This window comes from Saimiri boliviensis, chromosome 2 (assembly GCF_048565385.1).
Source record: "Saimiri boliviensis isolate mSaiBol1 chromosome 2, mSaiBol1.pri, whole genome shotgun sequence".
Lineage (NCBI taxonomy): Eukaryota > Metazoa > Chordata > Mammalia > Primates > Cebidae > Saimiri > Saimiri boliviensis.
In genome coordinates, this window is record NC_133450.1 from 4,715,972 (window position 1) to 4,734,015 (window position 18,044).

An 18,044-nucleotide genomic window follows, 5' to 3' on the forward strand; every position below is an offset into this window, starting at 1 on the left:
TTTGAAATACTATCTTTTATCAAATTTTATAAAAATGCAGAATTTCATTTTACTTTTTTTTTAAGCTATGTTGTTAGCACACAGCACACTTCATGGTGGTTTTTCGGGGAAGGGGAATATGCCATTAATAGAATGTCTCCGAAGCTGGATTGATGTGGGGAAAACACCTTTTCTTTCTAGTTTTGAGAGACTTCCTCCTAACTTTTACACACATGGCCACCTTGGCACAAACGTCTTGGGGTATGGAAAAACGAATTCTTTTTTATGTCCTCTTCTCACTTTCCATCTTTCAACATAGTCTTAACTCCCTTAAGTTCAGATATCTGTTGGGACCTGACCCCCAATCATTGGTTACCAGTGTGTCAGGCAATCTGGACTTCCCAGCGATGCCACTGAGATGGCACTTGTCAAAAGAGCAGTGGTTCCATTTCTAGATTGTGGAGCTTCAGATAAATTCTGTCATTTTCATTTCACTTCCTGAAAGTCAGGGCCGACTTGTGAAAAGTTGTTAAACAATATACTAAATGTGAAATGTCAACCCCCACTCTAAACTTTCCCTGTCCAGAGCATCAGATGAGGACTTCATTGGGTTTTATAGTGGCTTTCTGATTTTTGGTAGTCCATCGAAGAAGGGATTTTGAAAATTGTTGTATACTGTTAACAATTGTCTGCCCACATCCTGCCTGAAATACCATGATTGTTTATGGAAAATATATTTAATCAGGCTGGATACAGTTTGACTTGGAAAAGAAAAGAAATAAAGAGAATTTTTAGATTGAAGGAGCATGCTAGGTTCCAGAATAATTTGATACAAAATGCTCAACACCAAGACAGCTTGGTTAAATTAATACATTTCAAGAATAAAAAATATCTTTAGGCATCAAGGCAGAAAAAGCAAGTCAGTTTAGGCCCAGAGCTGTCCTAATGAACATTTGATGATGGAAGACAATGCAGCAGTATCTACAAAATTTTGAAAGAGGGTGTGACCTAAGAATATTATACCCAGCCAAGATATCATTCATCAGAATAACCCAAAGACATTCTCAACACCAAGAGACTCAAGGAATTCAGAACACAGAAGTCCTTGGGGAAAAAAACTGCTTATCACATCTATCCAATTAAGAGTTCAGTCAAAATAAAAAACTTGGGAAAAGTGATGTTCAAGTAAAAAGACCAATGCTGAGCCTTATAGTCCTATTGACATGGAACCAAAACTAGAAGGATGGAAGTCAACCATCTTGATCTTTCTTTGCAGAGACTCAGTTACTACCATGTAAAATAGAAGCATTTTATTAAAAACAAACAATATGAAGCTGGGCACAGTGGCTCCTGCCTGTAATCCCAGGACTTTGGGAAGCCAAGGTGGGTGGATCACCTGAATTCAAGAGTTCAAGACCAGCCTGGCCAAGATGGTGAAACCCTGTCTCTACTAAAAATACAAAAAATTAGCTGGGCATGGTGGCAGGCACCTGTAATTCCAGCTACTTGGGAGGCTAAGGCAGAGAATTGCTTGAATATAGGAGGCAGAAGTTGCAGTGAGCCGAGATCATGCCACTGCACTCCAGCCTGGGCAACAGAGCAAGACTCTGTCTCAAAAAGAAAAAGAAAAAAAAATTATCTGGGTTTATTGGCTTGTGCCTGTAATTCCAGCTACTTGGGAGGCTGAGGCAGGAGAATCACTTGAACCTGGGAGGCAGAGATTGCCCTGAGCTGAGATTATACCACTGCACTCCAACCTGGGCAATAGGGTGACTCTGTTTGAAAAACAAAAACAAAAACAAAAACAAAAAAACTATATGACTCCAACCTCTTAATGTCTTGTGTTTTGTTTTTTTTTTTTCTTAGTCTTAGACGGATCTTTAGGAAAATATTTTAAGATGAAGACCTATTTCTTTGAAGTTTAGCAAGTCTAATTTTATGTTAGTTTCTTTTTCTTCTGTAAAGGTCAGGAAAAATTAAGTTCAACATTGCTTACATTGCATGCTTACTTAAGATACACTCTAAATTCTAAAGAAACGGCTTTCAGAATTCGTTTTGCAACTCAGTGCAGTTGTTAGCTGTGGGTTACCTGAAGGTAGAGTAGGAAAGGGGTACCCATTCTGCGATCAGGAAACTCTGCAACCTGTTCTGGCCCTGGCTCGGACAAGCTCTCCCTTTTGGGAAGCTCATGTTAACTCTCTGGCCTCTTGCCTTGTTTGTACAAAGGGAACCGTTCTCTCTTCCTCAATAATCTTACAGGAGGGTGTGAGAATTATGAGACTAGCACGGGAAAAACATCTCAAATGGCAGGATAGCACTCTACTTTGTTAACAGGAAAGGTTAAATGCAGCCCTAACCTGGTTGGAAAGAGATGACTTGCTACTGAAAAGAGGTTACCCAGCTACCAAGGGGTCAGGGTGTTTCACTGGAGGCTGGCTTCAAACCTGTCCCCTGCACTTCAGTGTCTGTTCCACTGCCTTCCATACACCTGGAGTATTTTTTTCTTCTTTGCTTGCCTTTACGGTGGCTACTGGACGTTTTTTCTAAGACATATTAAAGGAACATTCTTCTTCCTTCTTATACCAATACGAAACTGGACTTTGCCCTTAGGTAGCCACACATTCATGTTCTTAGTCCATGAGCTTTGGGGAGTATATGACTCAGGCCTGAGCTAATCTGAGCACCCGCTAGCCTGAGCCACCCTTGCATTGAGAGGAACCTGACCCAATCCAAGACACACTGAGATTTGGCTTGGAATGCTGGGAGAGATTCATACTCCCTCCTTAATATGGGGCTGAGGGTGTAGCTTCTGGAGCTGTTGCAATCATCTGGCACCCATGAGGAATAAACCCTTCTGTGAATGGACCGGTCTTGGAAGAAAGCCAGGTCACAAGAAATACAGAGAAAGTGCCTCCTGGTGACACAATCTGAATATCTAATTGGTTAGGTCAGAGGCCAGTTTCACCCCTAATAAGCCATCAATCCAGCTTTTGCCTAAGCCACTTAACTAAAAAAGTGTCACTAATTGATAGTTTGTTTTAGAAGCAACTTATAGAGACAAATAAACCTCTTCAAGGTATAGCTCAAACGCTGACTAAAATATCAGGGTTTCCCTGATCCTCTTACCTAAAACACAAGTTTTCCCTTCTTAAAACGGCCACAGCTCGTTATCTGAATGTGTCTTCTGGGACCTCTGGGTTCTTGTGATAGAGTACAAGGTTGCACACACATGCAACTTATCCATAAACGGAAACTCTCCACACATCCAAGCCTCAAAGGCAGGCATTCTTTTTCATCTGGCAATAGCTATGATAATACCAGGCACAAAATAAATGCTCAATAAGTGATTGTTCAATGGCTGTCTGGCTGTTGCTCTATTAATAGTTGGTTTAATTTTATCAGTTAGCTTGTTAATTTCTTTTTTTATGAGACAGGGTCTTGCTCTATTGCCCAGGCTGGAGTGCAATGGCATGATCATGGCTCACTGCAGCCTCAACTTCTCAGGCTCAGGCAATTTTCCCACCTTAGTCCCCCTAGTAGCTGGGACTACAGGTGTGCACCACTATGCCAAAAGCTTGTTACTTTCAAGTCTTGTTAAAAATTATTCTAAAGACTGGGCACAGTGGCTCACACCTGTAATTCCAGCACTTTGGGAGACCCAGGCAAGTGGACCTCCTGAGCTCAGGAGTTTGAGACCAGCCTAGGCAACATAGTGAAACCCCATCTCTACAAAAAAAAAAAAAAAAAAAAAAAAAAAAAAAAAAAGCTGGACATGGTGGTGCATGTCTGTAGTCTCAGCTGTTATATTTGGGTGGCTGAGATGGGAGGATCACTTGGGCCTGGGAGATCAAGGCTTCAGTAAGCTGTGATCACACGACTGCACTCCAGCCTGGGTGACAGAGTGAGCCCCTGTCCCAAAAAAACAAAACTAAAAAACCCCAAATTGTCGAAAAGGTTCCTGACCTCCATTGCTGAACAGCAAAGGCCACTCCCACAGCTGCAGGAAGAAGAGGAGACGCCTTCAGGAGAAGTGAGACGGGAGTCCTAGGCCTAATCCTGATCTTGGCTGGGGCTGCTTTAAATTCCTGGCTTCTTGCTGGGCCCGTGGTGGCTCAAGCCTGTAATCCCAGCACTTTGAGAAGCTGAGGTGGGTGAAGCCCAGGATTTCAAGAGCAGCGTGGGCAACAAGACAAAAACTGGTCTCTACAAACTAGGAAGGCTAAGGTGGGAGGATCGCTTGAACCCGGGAGGCTGAGTCTGCAGTGAGCCATGACTGTGCCACTGCACTCCAGCCTGGGTGACAGAGCCCGACACTGTCTCAAAAACAAATAAATAAATAAATTCCTCGCTTCTTTCTCCAAAATATCAAAAGAGACCAGGAGGAAAATCCCTTTTATCCACATACTATTGTACAAATCTACCTTCGAGGTAAGTTCATAGAAAAACTTGGAAATGGGTCATTTATTGTCCACATCTTTCATCACGTTGCCCAACTCCTGGCAGCAGCCTTTCTTCTGCCCATGTGGTGCTGCTTGCAGGCCAGGAAGCAATCCAAATAACATCATGAATCCCTAATAAAATGCAATTTACCACTGACGTCACAGAGGGCACCAAGAGAGCACCAAGCAGGGCTAGAAGCCGATCTTTCTAGCTTCTGGTCTTGGGAACTCTTTCCCTAGCAGTACGATCTCATCACACCTCTTCAACTTCATTAATAGGTCTTTTGCTTCCTCCATTGAATGACAATTCGAGCTCTTTCTGGCTGGAGGCTTTGATGGCCCTGGATTAAACCCTCCACTCCATCCAGCAAACTTTAGGATCTGACACCCAGACACAGGTCCGCCTGCAGCCCTAGACCCACACCAAGCTTGGGTGGAAGCGCTCCCAAGAACATCAGTCAGGAAAGTACCGGCAGTGTGAGACTGCAGCCGTCTCTGTACCCCTCCCTCTCTGCATTCTTGTGGGCCTCACCCCCACCTGGACCCAGGCCTTAGTCTACCCATGAGGCTCCCTTTTCGTTGGTCCAGATTCTTTGCTTCAGTTTCTGTTGGATACATACCCCACATATGGTGGCAAATCCCCTCAAATTCTCCTTGGAAGAGGGTAAAATATAAATAAGTCTGCAGCCAAAGAAATACAGATCTCCCTGCTCGCAAACGTGCCCACTTTCATCAAAGTACCAGAGTACACAGAGAGAATCTGATCCTCCCACCACTCCTCAGTGCCCATCAGTGGGCTTTCAACAGAGCCCTCCACAGAGTCCCATTCCAATTTCGTCCACAGGATGGCCACTGGTGAGAAGATTCGGTGGTGTGAAGGCAGGACAAAAGAGAAAGCTGAGAACACTGAATGTTCTGGAAATGGCAGCATGGAGTCCTGACTCCTTCCAAGCCTGCCACGTCTGACCCCGGCTCACCCTTCCAGTGCCTGCCCTCACATCAGCCTTCTATTGCAGCTCCTGCGAAGGCCCAGGCTCGCTAGTGCCCCTGCCTTGCACGTGCGGTCCCTCCTGTCTGTGGCGTTTCTCTTACACATCACACCAAATGTGACAGCCTCTTGGAAGCCGCCTTCCCCAGCCAATCTCGGCAGGGTAAGTGGCCTTTTCTGAGCTCAGCCGCCTTTGTGCCCGCCTGCCTTCTTCCTTCCACAACTGACTGAGCACAAACCGGATGCCAGCCCTGTGCCAGACAGGGCATGCTGCGGTGGGCAAACAACGCAGAAGACAGTGTGACAAAGGCAACTATCAAAACCCGGTCACAACAGACAGCAAAGTGACGCGGGCTTCTGCACAGAACACTGCTGCCCCGATTGTTAATGGCTGATGTGTTTATCAGGCTGTGACCTCAAGGAGGGGCCGTGTCCATTCCTATTTCTACCCCAGCCCCTAGCAAAGAACGTGCCACACAGTAGGTGTCACATGAACATGAAAGAACGGACTCCGCAGGCACGTGGAGTGAATACCAGTGGCCCCAGGACAGCCACCCCAGGGCAGATACCCCAGTCCCAGATTTAAAGCCACCTCTGGGGCTGCTCCCCAGTGTGAGCTCTGAATCAGTTCAGTGTCAGAGAGCGAGGTGGCTGCTAACTGACTTGAGAGCAGAGGAAAGTTGTGAGCTCTTATTTATGGCATTGAGGTTTTGTACAGAAAAAAGGAGTCTGTCCAGTAACCACTGGTAAATTGTGAAACTGTGACTTGTGAGTGGGAGCATATCATTTTTCAGGTTTGTAAAGGCCATACACCATGTTCAAGGGACAGGAATCCTGCCCTCTTGCTGGCTGAACCTTCCCTGCCCGTTGTACCTGACAGAGGGGATAAAAATATGCCACTCCAAAATGTGCCACCTTGGCTTATGATTATTTTGAGCTGCAGGCAAATGAAAACCAACAGATGCAGAGAGTAGACTTCTAAGAGCTTCTCTTATCTGACTAAAAGCAGAAACTTCTGAGAAACAAGGACTGCCATGAATCTCCTCTCTCAGGGAAGTTTTACAGCCGTGAAGACGGAAAGCTGGCGCCAAGTGGACCCACACAAACAAACCTTACTCCATTGGTGTTCCCATATATTTACCAAATCTCCTGTTGAAATCTGACCTCCAGTGTTGGAGATGGGGCCTAGCGGGAGGTGTTTGGGTCCTGGGGGTGGATCCCTTATGAATGGCTAGGGGCCATCCCATAGTAATGAGTAAATTCTCTCTCTAGTAGTTCACAGGACAGCTGGTTATTTAAAGGCACCTCCCTCTCTCTCTGGCTCCCTCTCTTGCCATGTGACAGGCCTGTTCCCCCTTCACCTTCTGCCATGAGTAAAACCTACCTGCAGCCTCACCGGAAGCCAAGCAGATTTCTGGTGCCATGCTTGTACAGCCTGCAGAATCATGAGCCAAATAAACCTCTTTTCTTTATAAATTACCCAGCCTCAAGCATTCCTTCTAGCAATGCAAAACAGAAACACACCTTCCGACAGTTTTCCACCTTTGGAAGTCTAAAACCCCTTTCTTGTATGCTGTCACTTCTCTAAACGTTTCTTTTTCTTTCATTAAGATGCTATGTAAGTTGTTTAACAAATGCTTTGAGTTAGTCATCTCTGGATACTCCCATATATATATATATATATATATGCACAATACCCATGCTAGATGCACATGCTAAAAAGCTCCTGTTTTATTCTTTTTTTTTTAATTTTGGAGACAGAGTCTTGCTCTGTCATCAGGTTGGAGTGCAGTGGTATGATCTCAGCTCACTGCAGCCTCCACCTCCACGGTTCAAGCAATTCTCCTGCCTCAGCCTCCTAAGTAGCTGGGATTTACAGGCGCATGCCATGACACCTGGCTTATTTTTGTATTTTTGGTAGACACGGGGTTTCACCGTGTTGGCCAGGCTGGTCTCAAACTCCTGACCTCAGGTGATCTGCCCTCCTTGGTCTCCCAAAGTGCTGGGACTACAGGCGTGAGCCACAGCACACGGGCTGCTTTTCTCTTGTTAATTTATATCTTGTTAGTCTGATTTACAGGGACCTAGCTGGACATTTAAAATGGGTACAGAAAAAAGGCTTTTTCCATCCCTAATGGGGAGAAATCCACCTCTGTCCCCCACAGTAGAGGTGGGACTGCTTACAAGCTGACGGCCTCCGAGGCTCACGGGGAGCAGTCCTGTTCCACTGCAGGGATTGAGTGTGGGGTGTAAATTGTGCTTTACACAATGCTGCCAGCCCACGCTAGCTGCAAATAACTGAACAATCTGGATGTCCACCTTTACAGGAGAGCAGATAGCATAGACCGCAGGACCTATGAAGAGAATCAGCAGCCAAACCGAGCAAGTCTCTCAGGCCCCATTGAAAACGGGATCATGTAGGAAACACACACTTGTGTAAATGCCAAGTGGGTTTCTCAGGGAGACTTAAGAACATACTACATTGAGAAAACAAGAACAGGCTGCCAAGAAAGAAGCATCCTGAGAATATTAAGCTCTTTTGGCAATTAAAGAAAAAAAGATTGCTGGGGGAAAAAAACTCCACAACTCAGCAGAGGTGGCAGATAGAAGAGTGGCGTCGGCTGCAAAAAGATGAGCTGGTGAATCAGAAAACCGATTCGAGGCGCTCTCAGAATCTGGAGGAGAAAGGCAAAGCAATAGAATTCATGGAGAAAAACATTTTAAAGATGTAAAATATGTTATTGGAGTTCTAATATCTATATAACAGCAGCAGTAAAAAAATTAAAAATGTAAACAAATTAAGGGCTGTCAATACATTAAAAAGTAAGGCCAGGCACAGTGGCTCACACCTATCACCCCAGCACTTTGGGAGGCCAAGGAAGACAGATCACTTGAGGCCGGAAATTCAAGGCCAGCCTGGCCAATATGGCAAACCCCTGTCTCTACTAAAAAGAAAATACAAAAATTACCCAGGTGCAGTAACACACTCCTGTAGTCCCAGCTACTTGGGAGGCTGAAGCATGAGAATTGCTTGAGCCTGGGAGGCAAAGGTTGCAATGAGCTCAGATCATGCCACTGTATTTCAAGAGTGAGACTCTCTCAAAACAAAAACAAAACATGAAAAAGCAGAATACAATTTCCCTGAGCTGAAGAAAGCCTTGAGTTTTTCAGATCAACAGTGGTGATAGAAGATTATTGAAAAAAGGAAAAAAATATATAAAGATCTTTAGCAGGCAAGGCATGGGCTCAAGCCTGTAATGCCAGTGCTTTGGACGGCTAAGGCAGGAGGATAGCTTGAAGCCAGGAGTTTAGACCAGCCTGGGCAATATAGTGAGACCCTGTCTCTACACACAATTTTAAAACTTAGGTAGGCATGGTGGCGGGTACCTATAGTCCTAGCTACTCGGAGACTGAAGCTGGCAGATCTCTTGAGCCCAGGAGTTTGAGATTAGAGTGAGGTAAGATCATAGCACTGCACTCCAGCCTGGGCAACAGAGCAAGACCGCGTCTCCAAACAAATATACAAATGAAAACCACCCAACTATATTTATTAGCCAGGTGTGGTGGCAGGTGCCTGTAGTACTGGCTACTTGGGAGGCGGAGGTGGAAGGATTGCTTGAGCCCAGGAGTATGAGGCTGTGGTGAGCTCTGATTACACCACTACATTCCAGCCTAAGTGACAAAGCAAGAACCTATCTCTAAAAAATAAATAAAAATAAAGACCCTTAGCAAACAAAAACACATTACTCACAGAGGAGAAAACAGACAGTAAGTGGACTTCTCATCTGTAATACCAGGGACTAGAAATTTATGAAGCAACGTTTATGTATTCTGAGGTGGAAACACCGTGATTGTGACCTCAGAATTTTACATCTAGCTAAACTTTCCCTCATATGTAACAGCAAAGGAAGGACATACAAGTTAAGACACTTAAGGTCTCAGAAAGTAAACTCTGAAATATTTTTTTAAAATTACTTGATGGAGTATTCCTGCCAAATAGAAAACTAATCACCTTAAATGATTCAAGAAAGGAGAAGAAAAGTTATAGGAAAAATTATCATGAGCAATAAAACCAATTAAAGTCTAAGGTATGGCTAATAAATGGCTTGTAATATGGCCATAAAGCTTCATACCTATTCAGAAAGGATTTTTACAACAGAGAAAAACATCAAAAGGTTGGTAGTAATCTGGAACTAAAAGTTCACATTATTTCAACTAAATCTGAAAGTGAGAGGGAATAGAGAAGAAAAAGTATGCTAAATGTTTTATTTTCTCTGGAAGAATAGTTATATTCATATTCTACTCTTTGTGGTAGTGTGTGTGTGTGCGCGTGCGCGTGCGCACAGACACTTTTTTTTTTAAAGACAGAGTTTTCATTCAGTCACCCAGGCTGGAGTGCAGTGGCGTGATCATGGCTCACTGCATCCTTGAACTGCCAGGCTCAGGTGACCCTTCCCGAGGAACACCTCCACCTCCTGAATAGCTAGGGATAAAGGCATGTGCCACTGTGCCCAGCTAATCTTTGTAGAGACAGGGTTTTGCCATATTGCCCAGGCTGGCCTCAAACTCCTGGGCTCAAGTAATCCACTGGCCTTGGCCTCCCAAAGTGTTGGGATTACAGATGAGAGCCACCACATCCGGCCTATTTACCTGTTTTAATGGGGAAGTTACCTCTCTATTATTATCATTTAGAGAACTGGCGAAACAGAATGGAAGGAAAGAAAGGTAGAAAGTTTCAATAGGGTGGAGATACATACACACACACACACGCACTGGAACTTACATATATATGGATATATACGTATAAATATATGCATATATACATTATATACATATATTTGTGTATGTATATATATGTGTATACTGTACAAGTACAACAAATATAATTTTTCAACTCTAAGGATTATTGCTAGGAATATGTGAGTCCAAGGAATATCCTAGGCCACTAAGAAAATCTCAATATAGTCTTAGATGTAGAACTTGTACAGACTGTATAAACTGGCCATAGTGCAGAAATTAGCAACAACTATGAAACTGCACCATCACTTTCCGACCCAAAGACAGAGCAAGAAACCAAACATTACAAACCACTTGAAATTTTTAGAGAACACTCTTCTCTAAAATTTTTCAAGAGGAAAAAAAAATTTCTTTTTTGAGTCAGGGTCTGGCTCTGGTGCACAGGTTGGAATGCAGCGGCACCATCACAGCTCACTGCAGGCTCAAACTCTGAGGTTCAAGCAGCCCTCCTGCCTCAACCTCCTGAATAACTAGGACTAAAACCATGCCTGGCTAATTTTTTTTTTATTTTTTGTAAAGATGAGGTCTTGCTATGTCGCCCAGGCTGGTCTCAAACTCCCAACTTTAAGAGAACATTTTAAAAAAAAAGGCTGAAATGATATTTGAGAAATGATTGACTGTGAGAACACTAATAAAGTTACAAAAATTATAGCATACAGCCAAAGCCATATACAGAGAACTTATGCCTTCAAAAAGTTACTATTAGGCTGGGCGCTATGGCTCATGCCTGTAATCCCAAAACTTTGGGAGGCTGAGGTGGGTGGATCGCTTGAAGCCAGGAGTTCGAGATCAGCCTGGTCAACATGGTGAAACCCCATCTCTACTAAAAATACAAAAATTAGCCAGGCGTGGTGGTGGGCACCTGTGGTCTCAGCTACTGGGGAGGGTGAAGCAGGAGAATCACTTGAACCCAGGAGGCAGAGGTTGCAGTGAGCCAAGATCATACCACTGCACTCCAGCCAGGGCAACAGAGAGAGACTCTTTTTAAAAAAAAAAAAAAAAAAGTTATGGCCAGGCACAGTGGCTCACACCTATAATCCTAGCACTTTGGGAGGCCGAGGCAGGCAGATCATAAGGTCAAGAGATGAGACCATCCTGGCCAACATGGTGAAACCCTGTCTCTACTAAAATTAAAAAATTAGCCAGGCATGGTGGCGCTGTTCTGTGGTCCCAGCTACTCAGGAGGCTGAGGCAGAAGAGTCACGTGAACACAGAAGGCGGAGTTTGTAGTGAGTCGAGATTGCACCACTGCACTCCAGCCTGGCGACAGAGCAAGACTCCGTTTCAAAAAAAAAAAAAAAAAAAAGTTATTATTACTAAACAATAAAGATTGCAAATAAATGAATTAAAGTTCAAGACGCTAGAAAATGAATACAGTAATGTCAAAAGTTAGAAGAAAGAAAATGACAAAAGTAAAATGATCAAACAGAAAGAAGAAAACGTTAAAATCAGTCAGCATTCTAAGGAAAGACTAAAAGCACAGTACTTTGAAAAGACCACCACACCACAAATATACAACATCGGAAATAAAAAAGGGTAGAGTTACAGGCACAGAGATTTTTAAATTATGAAAGATAACCCAGGATAAACTGGAAAATTTTCCAAAATTCTCACGCAAGAGCCAAAACAGAATAGATTAATGCCATGGCAAAAATGGGAAAGAGTCTCAAAAATCTACTACAAAAAAGTCACCAGTTCCCAGTTGGTTTTCCAAAAAACTTTTATAAGCCTGAATTTCTTATATTCTTCAAACTGTTTTAGAGCAGAGAAATTATAATAGAACTTTAACATTTACTGAATATTTAAAACATGCCAGCCACTATGCTAAATAATTTATATGTATATGTTTAGCATATATTACATGCTAAACAATTTTTCAAAGGAAATAACAACAGTGAATTAGCCCTCAGTATCTGTATATTATGCATGGTATAATGTAATGTTTTGATCCAAGATTCAACAAATCTTGGATAGAAAATATTCAGGAGAAAAAAAAAGTACCACAATAAAAAAAATTCAAAAATATAGTAAAACAACTCTTTATATAACATTTACGTTGTATTAGGCATTATAGGTAATCTAGACATGATTTAAAGTATACAGGAGGGGCTGGGTACAGTGGCTACGCCTGTCATCCTAGCACTTTGAGAGGCCTCTGTGGGAGGGTCACTTGCGCCCAAGAGTTCTCGAGATCAGCCTGGGCAATGTGGCGAAACCCTGTCTCCACAAAAAATTTAAAAATTAGCTGAGTGTGGTGGTGCATGACTGTAGTCTCATATGCTCTGGAGGCTGAGGTGGGAGGATTGTTTGAACCCAGGAAACTGAGGCTGCAGTGAGTGCAGCACTGTACTCCAACCAGGGTGATAGAGCAAGACCCTATCTCAGAAAATGAAAATAAAATGAAAAATAAAAGTATACGGCAGGATGTACAGAGGTTATAGACAAATACTATGCCATTTTATAACAGAGACTTGAGCATCCATGAATTTGAACCAATCTCCCATGGATCCTGTGGGATGGCTGTATTATCATGTTCAAAACATGAAACTTACAAATTCATTAAGAAATTAGTATAAGGCTGGGCGTGGTGGCTTAGGCCTGTAATCCCAGAACTTTGGGAGCCCGAGGCAGGTAGATCAGCTGAGGTCAGGAAAGCAGCCTGACCAATATGGTGAAAGCCCGTCTCTACTAAAAATACAAAAAAAATTAGCTGGGAATGGTGGTGTTCACCTGTAATCCCAGATACTTGGGAGGCTGAAGCAGGAAAATCACTCCGACCCAGAGAGGTGGAAGTTGCAGTAAGCTGAGATGACGCCACTGCACTCCAGTCTGAGTGACAGGAAAGGAGCAAACACCATCTCAAAAACAACAACAAAGAATTAAAAAAAATTTTTTTTTTTTTGCGCCGGGCGCGGTGGCTCAAGCCTGTAATCCCAGCACTTTGGGAGGCCGAGGCGGGTGGATCACGAGGTCAAGAGATCGAGACCATCCTGATCAACATGGTGAAACCCCGTCTCTACTAAAGGTGCAAAAAATTAGCTGGGCATGGTGGCGCGTGCCTGTAATCCCAGCTACTCAGGAGGCTGAGGCAGGAGAATTGCCTGAACCCGGGAGGCGGAGGTTGCGGTGAGCCGAGATCGCAGCATTGCACTCCACCCTGGGTAACAAGAGCGAAACTCCGTCTCAAAAAAAAAAATTTTTTTTTAATCCAGAAGATACAACCAGAGATAAAGCCAATTTTCCCTAATTTATTGCAATTTCAATCAAGATCCAATGAATATGAAAGTTTTAAAGCTGCATAAATGATAAGGGCGAAAGAAAAGCATACATTTCTGTCCTTCAAGGAATTTTTTTCCTGAATTCCTTAATTAGTCCCTGAATTTCTCAAAGGGAACAACAACGGGCAAAGGACCTAAATAAGCCATTCACAAGCAAAGAAACACAACGGCTAATAAACAAGTGGAAAGCCACTCAACCTTTACAGGGAGCTAAGAAACACGGTGATATCAGCTGTTGAGGGAAGAGCTTATTCTGATAGCAAGGGAACTTCATTCTAAAGCAGGAAGCAAAACCACACTTGGTTTTAGCAGGTATGTGGTTTAGCCGTATGTAGTTCTGAGTTGTCAAAAACCAGTGGAAAAACGCTTTCATTTTGCAAGTGGGTCCCTAAGAACCACCGAGAAGCCTTCTATAAACAACCTATTTGTGATGGTCAAAAGTTCACATAGTTATGCTCCCTTTTTGGCTAAAAGAGGTAAAATAAGACCTGATCAGACTGCTCCTACCTGCCTATATATTCGTAAAGAAACTCAGAAGAAACATTCAAAACTAGTCACAATAGCTACTTGTGGATGGGAAGAGGGAGAAATAGTGGAAATTAGACAGATGGGGCTGGACAGAAGGGCTGCTGTCTGTCTCTGTCTCTCTCTCTCTCTCCTTTTACAAATTTTGTTTGTGAACTGTACAAATGTATTACCTATTAAAAAATTGAAACTGAATTCAAATATGCTTAATAAAAATAATTACAACTGGATGTGATTTTTTTTTTTTTTCCCCATACAGACATTCTCAGACAGGACGGCCTGGTGTTAATGGTTTCAACTTTTCAGACAAAAACTAACTACCTGCCTTTGATCCCAGAATCCAGCCTTACTGAGATTCCCTGTCAGGGCTCATGGAAAATGCCACTCCACTTTCTAAAGGGCATTTTGGTAACATGTAGCAAATGTACAATTTCCATCCCCCTACATCCAGCAGTGGCACTTCTAAAAATTTATCCTAAAGAAATTACTGGATAAAGATGCAAAGATGATTCTGCAGCATTATTTATTACAGGAGGAAATTGGAAACTTACTATTTATTACAGGAGGAAATTGGAAACTTAACTATGCGTGAGGACTGGCAACGTAAATTGCGGTCATCACCACGGACGCTGCATATCTACAGACCACATGTTGAGCTGCAAGGCCCCAGAAGCTCCTTGTCCTCACCTATGTGATTCTTTGGATCTTTGTTCCTCTCGCCCTCTACCTCCCACTCGGTTGCACCACCCGACCCTGTGCCGGCCCACTCACCTGGTCAGCGCAGGGGTGCGGTGGTTGGGGTTAGAGCAGAAGATGTTGTTGGTCTTGCGGGTGCCGTCCAGGAACTCACGCACCGACTGGTTGCGCAGCTCTGCCAGGGGCCGGGCCTCGTGCTTGAGGAACCACTGGTGTGCCTCGAAGCACTTGGCACAGAGCAGCTGCTCGCACTCAAAGCACCAGAAATCGGCCGACTCTTTGCAGCGGGTGCACACAGCCTGTGCGTCCACGATCTGCCGGTACACCGATAGGCGCCGCTGCAGACTCTCGAAAAAGACGTTATCTAGCGCGGGCGTGTCTGCACCCGGGGGCCAGGGCGCCTGGCAGATAGGGCACTGCATGCCCGACGCCTCCAGGCATCCCGAGCACAGCGTGTGCAGGCAAGGCAGCAGCTTCGGGCACTTGGCTTCCGCCTGGCATTTCTGGCAGCGCAGAAACCGGAACTCCTCCTCCGTGCTTTGCTGGGGGACCAGAGAGTCAGGTGAGGCCTGGAGAAGTCCCAGGAGCCCGCCCCCACCCGCCGGCCAACCACCCTACTTTACAGCTGGAGCCTGGAGTAGGACCTCATATTCCATTCCAGCCAGTCATGGGATGATGCAAAACCCTGGCTTATCAGCACCCCAGCGCTCCTCCCATTTACTCAGGCCATCCAGCTCTCACTGCACCATTTATTGAGCATCTACTTCTCATCAGACACAGTATCAGGCCCTGAGGTACAAGAAGAGGTGTACGATACATTCTGCCTTCAAGGAATTCAGTTTGGAAGGCAGATACACTAAGTACCAACGTCATGTAAATTGCTTCATGCGCAGTTTGGGGGTTCGTCAAAGAGGTAAGCATGGAACAACCATATGACCCAGCAAAACCAAGAGATCACAAAACAAAGACCCAAACACATACTTGTGCACCACGTCCATAGCAACATTATTCACAACAATCAAAATGTGGAAACAATCTAAGTCTCCATCAATAGGTGAAATAAACAAAATGTGGTCTGCACATATAATGGAATATTATTCAGCATTAAAAAGAAATGGAACTGCCGGGCGCGGTGGCTCAAGCCTGTAATCCCAGCACTTTGGGAGGCCGAGGCGGGCGGATCACGAGGTCAAGAGATCGAGACCATCCTGGTCAACATGGTGAAACCCCGTCTCTACTAAAAAATACAAAAGTTAGCTGGGCATGGTGGCGCGTGCTGTAATCCCAGCTACTCAGGAGGCTGAGGCAGGAGAATTGCCTGAACCCAGGGGGCGGAGGTTGCGGTGAGCCGAGATCGCGCCATTGCACTCCAGCCTGGGTAACAAGAGCGAAACTCCGTCTCAGAAAAAAAAAAAAAAAAAAGAAATGGAATTCTGACACATGCTACAATATAGATAGACCTCAGTGACATTATGCTAAGTGAAATAAGCCAGAAACAAAAGGACGAATACTGTATGATTCTGAGGCAGGAGAATAGGGTCTGGAGGCAAGGAACCTAAGGCCGATTCCCGCTGACTTCCTAGAACTACTAAATCCAAAGGAAAACTCCAGCTCTCCATGCCTGCGTAACAAAAGGACCAGAGGCTACTCCCTTTGCAAACCACCCCCGTTCCTGCGGGGCAGGTGGAAAATGGAAAGTACCTCTGACTGGTTGCATAAAACTTTGTGCAAGCAATCAGACATTTGCATAGGAGTGTAATCTTTGTAACTTCACTTCAGCCTCTGATTGGTTGTGGAAAGAAACCCAGTCAGACTGATTGAGGACTCCTACTTCATTTGCATGATGTGAACACCAAGTGGCCAATGGAAAACCTTTAGGGGGTCGTTGGAACCCAGAAGATTCTGCAACTGGGGCCCTTGAGCCCTGCTTCAGCCGCTCCCACCCTGTGGAGGGTACTTTCATTTTCAATAAATCTCTGCTTTCATTGCTTCATTCTTTCCTTGCTTTGCTGTGCATTTTGTCCAGTTCTTTGTTCAAAACGCCAAGAACCTGAACAACTTGCAGTCAAGACCCTCTACTGGTGACAATTCCACTTACATGAAATATCTAAAATAGGTTAATTCACAGGGACAGAAGGTGGAATAGAAGTTTACCAAGGGCTAAGGGAAGGGGAAAATGAGGAGCCATTGCTTTGCTGGGACTCAGGACACGCCACTTCAAAATATGACTGCAGGAGGCCAGGATATGCCACCCCTGAAATATACTTTGTTGGCATATTTTAAGCTGGTTATTCTGAGGAACTTGCTGATGCAAGAATACCTCTGAAAACCTTTCCTTTTGTCTAAAAGAAAGACTTTTTTTTTTTTTTTTTTGAGACGGAGTTTCGCTCTTGTTACCCAGGCTGGAGTGCAATGGCGCGAACTCGGCTCACTGCAACCTCCGCCTCCTGGGTTCAGGCAATTCTCCTGCCTCAGCCTCCTGAGTAGCTGGGATTACAGGCACACGCCACCATGCCCAGCTAATCTTTTGTATTTTTAGTAGAGACGGGGTTCCACCATGTTGACCAGGATGGTCTCGATCTCTTGACCTTGTGATCCACCCGCCTCGGCCTCCCAAAGTGCTGGGATTACAGGCTTGAGCCACCACGCCCGGCGACATTTACATCTTAAAATCTACGTTAGTAAAATGATCTATATTAGAAGAGGGTTGCTCCAGACACCTTTTATTATCTAAGAACTTTTTTAAAATTGTATTTTGGGTCTGGGGGTACATGTGAAGAACATGCAAGATTGTTGCATAGGAACACACGTGGCAGTGTGATTACAGGGAGGGGGAGCATCACACACTGGGGTCTGTGGCGGGGGTGGGGAGTTGGGGAGAGACAGCATGGGGAGAAATGCCAGATACAGGTGATGGGGAGGAAGGCAGCAAATCTAAGATCTTTTTATCTGCATCACCACCACCCAGAAACTCCAAGCTCCTATCGTTTCTGTAGCTCAGGATATTATATAGGCTTCAATCATCTGACCCTTCTTTGAGTCTCATACTTTTTGGGACTCCTGCGTATACATATGTAATTAAATATCGGTTTTCCTTTGTTAATCTATTTTATGACCATTTATAGCCCAGCCAAGGAAACCAGAAGGGTGGAGGGAAGCCATTTTCCCTTCCCCTATGGTTTAAAGCGTACAGAGTTTCTGTAATAATGAAAAAGTTCTGGAAATAGATGGTGGTGATGGTTACACAGTATTGTAAATCTACTTATAGCCACTGAATTGTACACTTAGAAATGGTATACACAGAGCCGGGCGCGGTGGCTCAAGCCTGTAATCCCAGCACTT

At 44.3% G+C, this 18,044-nt stretch overlaps 1 protein-coding gene across 16 annotated transcripts in view; it reads right to left on the reverse strand.

Moving 5' to 3' along the window:
• Positions 1-18,044, reverse strand: part of PML (PML nuclear body scaffold) — a 54,580-nt gene that overhangs the window by 34,887 nt on the left and 1,649 nt on the right. For all 16 annotated transcript variants that reach the window (XM_074392680.1, XM_074392677.1, XM_039468672.2 and 13 more), the window contains exon 2: positions 14,778-15,244. In XM_074392680.1, coding sequence (XP_074248781.1) covers positions 14,778-15,244 — 467 coding nt within the window. The remainder of the gene's footprint in view (positions 1-14,777; positions 15,245-18,044) is intronic.